The following is a 9,696-nucleotide window of genomic DNA, read 5'->3' on the forward strand; positions in this document are numbered from 1 at the left end:
AGTCTGGGAGCTGGTGGGGACAGGGACGAGGAGCACGGAGAGGGAGCTCAGATCTGCTCCTGCCGGTGGTGGGTGCAGCTCGGCACAAGCAGAGCGTCCCCAGGTGTCCCCCTGAGCACCTCCTTTGGATGCTGGGGGTGCCCAGAGGGTCACTGCCCATGGTGGCACACTCAGGTCCCGTTTCCTCCCCCTCCTCCTCCACAGCTTTGCCCGACGCCTCCACAAGACGGTGCGGAAGCTGCTGCCGGACTGCGAGATCCGGTTCATCCGCTCGGAGGACGGGAGCGGCAAAGGGGCCGCCATGGTGACGGCCGTGGCCTACAGGCTGGACGCCCAGCACAAGGCCCGGCAGAAGATCCTGGAGCCCTTCAAGCTGAGCCACGAGCAGCTGCTGGAGGTGAAGGAAAGGATGAGGAAAGAGATGGAGAAAGGGCTGGGCAAGGAGACGCACGAGGAGGCGACGGTGAAAATGCTGCCCACCTACGTGTGCTCCACTCCAGACGGGACAGGTGACTATCCTGTGGGTAAACCTGCATGTCTCCTGTGTGTAAGCCCATGTGTGTCCTGCTCAGAGCCAGCATTGCTGCTCCTGATATCCTCAGGAAGGGCTGGATCCTTTGCCATGGCCAGTTCCCTCTTTGTGGAGGGAGTGGCACAAACGTCCAGGATGATACCGGGCAGAGCACGGAGCCTCTGGGACGTTCTGCACCTGACTGCACACAAAGCCTGGCTCTCGCTGTGGTTTTCCCCACAGCAGGACTCTTCCCACCCTCAGCCTGGGTTGTGCTCGTGGTTCTGCCTGTGGCTTGGGCGAGCGCCTGACCTTGGCTCAGGAAAGATCCTTGTGGGTCCTTCCAACTCAAGTTATTCCATGGGTTTATGATTCTAAGCCTCATCATTGCCCCAAGTCAGGAGCAAACCTCTCCTCCACCTTCCTACCTGCACCCCCTGTTCCAACCTGCAGCCCCCTGGTCTCCACTCCCACTCATGTCTCGGTTTCCAGCCCTCTCCCAGGAAGAGGGCAGATTTGGGTCTGCTCTGTGCCACATTCCAGGTGCTCCATGCTGGGATCTCTCCTGATGATCCTCTCTTGGGTTGCAGAAAAAGGAGATTTCCTCGCCCTAGACCTGGGAGGAACCAACTTCCGCGTGCTGCTGGTGCGCGTCAGGAACGGGAAGCGGCGCGGAGTGGAGATGCACAACAAGATCTACTCCATCCCCGTGGAGATCATGCAGGGCACAGGAGAGGAGGTCAGGATGGGCAGCTGGAGAGGGAAAAGGAGTGTCTTCCCTGGGGTGGCTGGAACAGGGCTCAGCATGGAGCTGATTTTGCCTTTCCAGGGAGCAAAGCAGGAGTGGGGAAGGCTGGTGCTCTCCTGCCCTTGGAGCAGCGAGGTCTGCCCAAGGCTTTGGAGTCTGGGAAGCTGGAGACTGGTTTTTAGATTAGAAATGGTGTTATTCCCAGACATGACTGAACCTCCCTGAATCCCACACACTCCACAAGGGCAGATAAGCATCATCCCCATTTCCCAGATAGGGAAACCACAACACAAGCAGGGAGAGACATCTCCAGAGTCTTATGTGGAAAGAGTTTTGCAAACCACTCCGGGCAGCGCTCGGGGACTGGGAGTGTCTCCAGCAGACAGGCTCTGGGGATCCCTTGCAGAGGGACCAGATTCCTGTGTCACCCCGGGGAAGGTGGTACCTCCCCACTGGCCCTTGTCCCTCCTGGGGCCCGTGAGGTGGGGTTTTGCAGGGATATGGTCACGTTGTGGGTGGGGAAGAGGGTGAAAAATGGGCTTTTTTGGGTTTGCTCCCCTCCCACAGTGCAGCTCCGTTCAAAGTCCTGAGAATGGATTTGAACATTCCAACAGGCTTGGAATGGGTTGGAATCTCCAGCAGGTTGGGCTGTGATGGTAACTTCTTCTTTGGCTTTGCTCATTCAGCTCTTTGACCACATCGTCCACTGCATCTCCGACTTCCTGGAATACATGGGAATGAAGGGTGTGTCGCTCCCGCTCGGGTTCACCTTCTCCTTCCCCTGCCAGCAGAACAACCTGGATGAGGTAACCCCCCCCTCCCGCAGCCCCCGTGCCCTGCTGTGCCTCCCCCCCGCCAGCCTGGGGATTCACTGCCCGGTCTTTTCCCACAACAGGGAATTCTCCTGAAGTGGACGAAGGGCTTCAAGGCGACAGGCTGTGAGGGAGAGGACGTGGTGGGGCTGCTGAAGGAGGCGATTCACCGCAGGGAGGTGAGCGGACACGGCGCCGGCTCCCGGCGGCTGCTCCCACCTCCCGGCCGTCTTTGGCATTGTTAATTGGCCTGTAAAACAAATTACTGGGCTGAGCTCAGGGCTAATGAGTGTCGGAAGTTTCACAGCCGCCCTTACTCATCACTTGAGGTTGGATTTTCAGACCCTGGAGCCACGAGCTGGCTCCTGGCCAGGACTGGAGCAGACTTGTCTGGCCATGGCTTTGGGAGACACAAGCTCCTTTCCCTAGCACAGACCACCCAGAGCTCCTGCCCGGGGGCTGCTCCTGGCAGGGCTGACCCAGCCCCTCTGAGCCCAGAGGGGTCTGAGCTCTGAGCCCCCCCTGCAGCCGGCTGGGGCTGCGGGATATCTGTGGAGGTGGGTGGTCATGGAAGACAGGTGGTGATAGGACAAGGGGAAACAGTTTTAAACTAAAAGAATAGAGATTTAGATTGGATGTTAGGAAGAAATTCCTCCCTGTGAGGGTGGTGAGGCCCTGGCACAGGCTGCCCAGAGAAGCTGTGGCTGTTCCATCCCTGGAAGTGTCCAAGGCCAGGCTGGTCGGGGCTTGGAGCAACCTGGGCTGGTGGAAGGTGTCCCTGCCTATGGCAGGGGGTGGAATGAGATGATCATTACAATCCCTTCCAGCCCAAACCATTCTGGGATTCTATGACTCCCACACTCACAGACAAGTCTTTTCCCAGCCATGGGAGCAGATGTAGTAGGAATTCCAAGCCCTCTAGGAATAACCTGTGCAATCCCATCCCTCTGCAGGAGTTTGACCTGGATGTGGTGGCAGTGGTGAATGACACGGTTGGCACCATGATGACCTGTGGGTACGAGGATCCCCTCTGTGAAGTTGGGCTGATTGTCGGTGAGGACTCAACTGCCTTTGGGAGCTCGACTGCCTCGGGGGTGCAGGAGGTGTCTCAGGGCTCTTATCCTGCTCCTCTCCACAGGCACGGGCAGCAACGCCTGCTACATGGAGGAGATGAGGAACGTGGAGCTGGTGGAAGGGGACGAGGGCAGGATGTGTGTCAACATGGAATGGGGGGCCTTCGGAGACAGCGGGTGCTTGGACGACGTACGGACAGAGTTCGATGTGGCGGTGGATGAGCTGTCCCTCAACCCTGGGAAGCAGAGGTGGGTGGTGGCTTTGGGGGGCTGGAAGGGACCCCTATTGAAGCTGAGGGCCCAGGAACAGTTCTGCCCCTTGGTGGATGCTGGAGATGATGAGCAGGGCAGAGGCTGGCTTTGGGACACATCGATGTGTCCCCTGTCCCTGGCCACGGGGTGGGGGCTGTGCTGCTGGGCTTGCTCCAGGGGGTTGTGCCAAAGGCACCTGGCAGAGCTGGAATCCCCACCCAGACCCAGTGTCCCCTCTCATCCTGATGTCCAGCCTCATGCTCTCCTTCCCAGGTTTGAGAAGATGATCAGCGGGATGTACCTGGGGGAGATTGTCCGCAACATCCTGATGGCTTTCACCAAGCGAGGGCTCCTCTTCCGGGGACGGATCTCGGAGAGGCTGAAGACCAGAGGGATCTTTGAGACCAAGTTCCTGTCTCAGATAGAGAGGTGAGGCCCAGCAGGCGGGTTAGCACCAGCTGGCAGTCAGAGCAGGGGTAGAGTTTGGGGAAGCATTCCCAGGGCTGGCAGAAGAAGTCCCAACACTCGGTCTGGAGCTAGGGTGACGCAGGGTGGTGCCATGCAGATAAATCAGCAGAATCCACGTGGTTCTGGCAGCGCCGGTGTGGAGAGGCTAGGAGACTGTCTGGGGTTGGCAGAACAGATGCCTCTTTATCCTCTACCCTGGGCAGAGGGGGCCACGGGTTCCATGGGTGTCACGCTCCAATTCCGTGGCTTTGTCCTGAAATAGCCTTCCTGATTAGGATGTGACACCAGGGCCACACCCAGGTCTGAAAGCTGAGGTTGGAGGGGGGCTGCAGAGCCGCCGTGACCCAAGCCCTGAGTCTCTGGGCTCTGTGGGACACAGACAAGGAAGGGGAAGCTGCACCTCCCACCCGCTCCACCTCCTAACGCTGCCCTGTGTCCTCCAGCGACTGCCTGGCCCTGCTCCAGGTGCGCTCCATCCTGCAGCACCTGGGGCTGGAGTCCACATGTGACGACAGCATCATCGTGAAGGAGGTGTGCACGGTGGTGGCGCGGCGGGCGGCGCAGCTCTGCGGGGCCGGCATGGCCGCCGTGGTGGACAAGATCCGCGAGAACCGCGGCCTCGACTTCCTCAAGGTCACGGTCGGCGTGGACGGGACACTCTACAAGCTGCACCCTCAGTGAGTGGCTCAGGGGGCTGGGGGTGTGTTCCCGGGGGGCTCCACCCGCCCACCCGGGCCAGTCACTGTGCGCAGGGGAAGGTTCAGGCGTTAGTGGGAGAGGATTTGAGGTGGTTTTGGGACACGAGGGCTGCCAGCAGCTCACTGACCTGAACTCGAGGCACAGCAAGAGCCAGCTGTTCCCTAAAGGAGGGGGCACCAAGACAGGTAATGCAGCAGGGACCTCCCCTCAGGCCCACCAGAGCTGGTGGTGACCAGGTTCAACCAGGACTCCAAGTCAGGGGGATGGAGCAGGTCTGAACCAAGAGGTGAGGCCATGAGCTGGATCACGAAGGTCCATGGCCACACAAAAATGTGGCCATACCAGAGGTGAAGGGTGGTGCTGCTGGACAGTGGGGCTCAGACAGGGACTAAAACACTGGACTGAGCTTGAATAGGTCTGAGGGGCCCATGGGCAGAGGGAGGCTCTGAAAACCCCCCCAGGTGAGGCTGGTCTGGGCTGTTGAGGTTTATTAGTGCTCTCAGGGCTCAATGGGACTTGAGAAGGGGCTGGGTTTAGTCCCGAGTGGAGGCACAGCATGGTTGTGTGGTAACTATGGGCTTGGGCTGAAGCATGGAGACCTGGGCTTTCCAAGCCTCATCCCTGGTAGCTCCATCTCCATCCATCTGTCCATCCAGCCAACTATTCATCCATCCACCCATCCACCTATCCATCCATCCATCCATCCATCCATTCATCCATCTACCCACCCACTCACCCAGCCATCCGTCATCCAGCCATCCATATCCTTATCCATCCATCCCCTCATCCATCCATCCATCCATCCATCCATTCATCCACCTAGCCATCCACCCACCCATCCATCCATCATCCATCCATCCATCCCCTCATCCATCCATCCATCACTCACCACCTGCCCACCCCCTGTCCCTGCCCTGGGGGTCTCAGTGCTCCTCAACGCTCTGGGGAAGGCAGCGAGGGGTTGGGGGCTGTCCCCTTCCCCCCACAGCCAGTCCAACCAGCACCTCTGCCTGTCCCTGCAGCTTCTCCACCGTCATGCACCAGACAGTGAAGGAGTTGTCCCCCAAGTGCGAAGTGACCTTCCTGCAGTCGGAGGACGGCAGCGGCAAAGGCGCCGCGCTCATCACGGCCGTGGCCTGTCGCATCCGCGAGGCCGGGCAGCGGTAGAGGGGGAGCTCTGCCCACCAGCTTGGTTTCAGCAGAACAGGATGGTTCCTCCCCGACCCCTCCCTCCCTCGGTGCACACACTCACACACCCCTCCCCTCCGAGCAGACTCGTAGCTTTACTTGTTCTCCGAGACGCCGCGGTGGGACTGGAGATGCCGTGGGCTCTGTACAAAGTGTTGTCGTAGGAGTTTCCTTGCATGCCATAAAACCACCTGTCGAGTAAAGCTCACAGTGTCTTTTGGCTTCTCCCTGCATTCCCAGGCAGAGCTAGAGCTGTCCCACCCGCAGCCTCCTCCATCACACCCCAGCTCTCCTCCCGCCCCTCCCAACCTCCTGCCCCTCCCCTCGTAGGGATAATGCTCAGATAATTAAGACACTGCATTGTCACTTTAATGGTACCTATTTATGTTTGTTGAGTCGTAGGTGTCCGTGCTGTAGAAGCAAACCTCTAAGATTGGGCTAAAGACCTCCACTAGTCTTTTACCCTGATCAAGGCTGTATTATTTCCATGAAAGTCATGGTAACTCTTAAAGCACAGGGTGCAGAATAACAACGGCGTGGGCCGAGGCTGCACTGGAGGTACCACGTACCTCCCTTGGTGAGCAATATTAGAGAACCTGCTGGAGCCGGCTCAGAGGGGCCCCTTGACCTGCTCCAGCAGAGCACGTGCCTGGAAATAATTGGGGACTCAGGGTCTAATCCCATTTCCTGACCTCTCCCCCACGCCCCGAGTAGAGTGTAGGAGCGTGGCATGTACGTAGGGTCGCGTTACACCCCTGACACCACTCCCCCTTCCTTCCCTGGTGCACGTGTGGGCACGAGGGGCTGCCACGGGTCAGTGTCCCCCTGGAACCCCCCACTCGTGGCCGTGTGTCTGCCCCCGGCGTGGTGAGTCCGGTTTGCTTTGTGTCTGTGAAATAGTTCTGTGGCTGCAGCCTTTAGGTGGCACCTGGATTTATACACTGTATATTTATGTTTTAAGAGATCTGACGTCTTTTTATGTACATAGTCTGGGGGGTTGTATGGCTTAGTTTTAACGTCACCTTTTCATGTCATTGAAGAATGGTACAGAGTAATTATTTTCTTTTTTTTTTTCTCGTGTAATTTTTTTTTTTTTTTTTTAATTTAAAATTTTCTTGGGGTAGAACTGGAGGAAGAGACCCAAATTCCTGAGGATGGCTGTACAAAAGGTTTGGGCATTCTGACTTTATCACCAGGACAAAAGGGAAAGCAGAAAACCAGGGAGCAGCAGGGCTCTGCGGTAATGGTAACGCTGCTGGGTTTAGGCTGGGTTTAACCCTAAGAGGGGTTTTATTTTGTCCCCTGCCCTCCCCAGCTGTGCTCTGGAAGGTCGTGTGGGTGGGTGAGATGACCCCAGGGCTCTGCAGGGCTCTCAACCTCCTGTCACCATCCTGGCTGAGCACCGACGGTGCCCGTGGGATCTCAGAGAGGCACCACGAAGCCAACCCCACCTCCTCAGGGAGGTGACAGGAACTGGTGTCACTTCATTCCCATTTGGCATCCTCAGGGCTGTCTGAGTGTCCCCAGGGACACAGCATCACTCGTGTGCCACAGCAAAACAGAGATTAATTTTTGCCAACATAAAAGTCTGGATGAACTAAACCCTGCAGGGTCTCTGCCCCAGGGAGCAGAGGCCAACGGGGGAGGGGGGGTTCCTGTAAATATTTAGCAGAAGATAATGAAATTCCAGTGATGTACAAAAAAAGATAATAACTAATAATCCCCACAAACAGCCCTTCAGATTGGAGGATAGAGTTTTTGTCTATTTTTATGTATATTTTTATACTGCTTGGGGTAACCTCATTACCAAAAATCTCTCTTCTGTGTTCGGGGTCAAGTTCAGTAGCACAATTTTAAAGCATAATTACTCTTTTGGGCATTTTAAATGCTTATTTTTTTATAAGCCTCGAGGCAATAATAACAAATAAAACCTGTGTATAGAAATGATGTAAGAAACCAAGTTTAGTGGAAGTTTTAGAAGGTGTCAAATAAATTCTTGAAGGATGATACAGAAATCCTCTAATCTGGTACCAAGCAGTTTTGTGTGATTTTTTTCTCAGAAAACCAGCATTTTGCCTACTGAAAAATGGAAACAGAGATGTTTTTTAGCTGCTGAACTGTGCAGAGTTGCATTAGTGGCTGTTTTTACTCTTAGCCAGTCGTTCCCCTTCTGAAATCTGTAGTGTTTTCATTGGTTAGTGAGAGGAATTCTATACAACAGTAGTTTTGGGGCAGAATGGGAAAGATTGGGATCTGAGCAGCCCTGCTTTTGATTCAGGTTCTGATCACTGGAGCAGGTGACTGACAGGGTGAGAGGGAAAGGTGGGGAGCTGAGTTTGGAGCAGGGTCACCACAGTCCCCTCACCTGTGTGGGGTGAAGGATGGGCTGGAGAGGGGCAGGAAGGATCAGCCCTGAGCTCATGGGGCAGGGGGGTGGGTTTTTGGCTGGGTTTGGTCAGAGGGACACATCCCTGGATACCCATCTGGATATTCAGGAGAATCCCTTAAGGCCAGAAAGCTTTTGCTTTGACTCAGAAGGAAGCAGGGTCTGGAATGTTCCCAGTTCAAAGCAATACTTGAAGCGTTAGAAGACCCCCGTGTCCCCTGGGAGCAGATCTGCCCTCCAGGGCTGGCAGGAGGGGCTGTGGGATGACCTGCAGGGATTTGTGCTCCCACAGATCCTGCGGGGGTCTGTGCTCCTTGTTGTGCCCCCGGGGACAAGCATCGGGGTGTTTCCTGTACAGTCTGACTGTAGTGGCTGGGACCTCACGCCATGGGATGTTCTGTGAATGTGTTAAAATGAAGAAGGGAAGATTAAATCCTAATTATTGATATGAAGGGAAGATCAAATCTGTAGGGACAGACGGACAGACTGCTCAGACTGACTTGCCCAGTCTGTCTTCCCTCCAGGAAGAAGCGCTGCTTTGTGGATTTAGGATGGCTTTGTTTCACTTGGTTGTTCCCATTTGGATGCATTTTCTTTGCACTCCTGGTGTTCCAGCACGTTCCCAGGCAGGCAGGCAGCAGAGTCTCTGGCCTTTCCTCCCTAGCAATTCTCTCCTCACTGGTACTTTGGCCAGGATTTTATGAGGGTTTTAATATATATAGTTATATATAAACACAATCAGCATGTACACAAATATATATAAACACGATCAGCAAATTATCGAGCCTGGCAACTGGAATTTACCTCTTCCTGGAGTCCAAGGCTGCTTAGGGAGAAGCTCACATTCTGTCACCCAGGGTGTGCAGTTCCTATCTATGGGCACAGACCTCTGGCCCCGGGTGCAGTTTGACCCCAGATAAGCGGTGCCTGCTCTCCCTTATCAGACAATCCAAACCAGCTGGCAGAGACAAGGGGGTGAAAGGTCCAAGTGCACAGGAGGGGAGAGGTGTAAAACTGTGGCAACAACCACCGTGCAAGGGTGATACCAGATAACAACAAAATCACCTGGGCTGGGGGAGCCCTGAGCCCCCAGCCCAGCACAGCCCCCTCCCCTCCAGCAGGCGAGGGACAAACCTGCTCCTGGCACATCATTGGCTTGCTCTGGTAAAACAATGAAGGCAAAAAGAGGCAATTCCTGCTCACAAGGGAAATCTGGAGAGAGGGAAATTCTCTCCCTTGTGGCATCCTGAGCAGTCTGAAACCTTTCTGGCCTGAAGCAAAGAAAATGCATCTGGATGTGGGCGCTGGCTCCGCGGGCAGGGGAGTCATAAAGCCAAAGACTGTGTGGCTGCAGAAACGAGTGCTGTAGATTCACCTGATGTTGTTCTTTCGTGTTTACAATATTTATTTTTAGCAATTGACTGCAATGATATTATATATAGGCTTCCTTATTTTTGTACTTTTCATACCGTTCCCCCGAGTGTGGTGTTTGTACTGCCCGTGTCCCCCGGCCACCACTGCTGCTCCTGTCAGTGACAATAAAGAGAGAAAAACCACCA

At 55.4% G+C, this 9,696-nt stretch overlaps 1 protein-coding gene across 1 annotated transcript in view; it reads left to right on the plus strand.

The window, feature by feature from the left end:
• Nucleotides 1-9,696, plus strand: part of HK2 (hexokinase 2) — a 29,385-nt gene extending 19,689 nt beyond the window's left edge. The window contains exons 10-18 of the mRNA XM_027669029.1: nucleotides 205-509; nucleotides 1,102-1,250; nucleotides 1,946-2,065; nucleotides 2,155-2,250; nucleotides 3,025-3,124; nucleotides 3,210-3,393; nucleotides 3,670-3,825; nucleotides 4,308-4,541; nucleotides 5,586-9,696. Of these exons, the coding sequence (XP_027524830.1) occupies nucleotides 205-509; nucleotides 1,102-1,250; nucleotides 1,946-2,065; nucleotides 2,155-2,250; nucleotides 3,025-3,124; nucleotides 3,210-3,393; nucleotides 3,670-3,825; nucleotides 4,308-4,541; nucleotides 5,586-5,730 (1,489 nt within the window). The 3' untranslated portion in view covers nucleotides 5,731-9,696. The remainder of the gene's footprint in view (nucleotides 1-204; nucleotides 510-1,101; nucleotides 1,251-1,945; nucleotides 2,066-2,154; nucleotides 2,251-3,024; nucleotides 3,125-3,209; nucleotides 3,394-3,669; nucleotides 3,826-4,307; nucleotides 4,542-5,585) is intronic.

Source organism: Corapipo altera, unplaced genomic scaffold (assembly GCF_003945725.1).
Source record: "Corapipo altera isolate COAL_440 unplaced genomic scaffold, ASM394572v1 61016, whole genome shotgun sequence".
NCBI lineage: Eukaryota > Metazoa > Chordata > Aves > Passeriformes > Pipridae > Corapipo > Corapipo altera.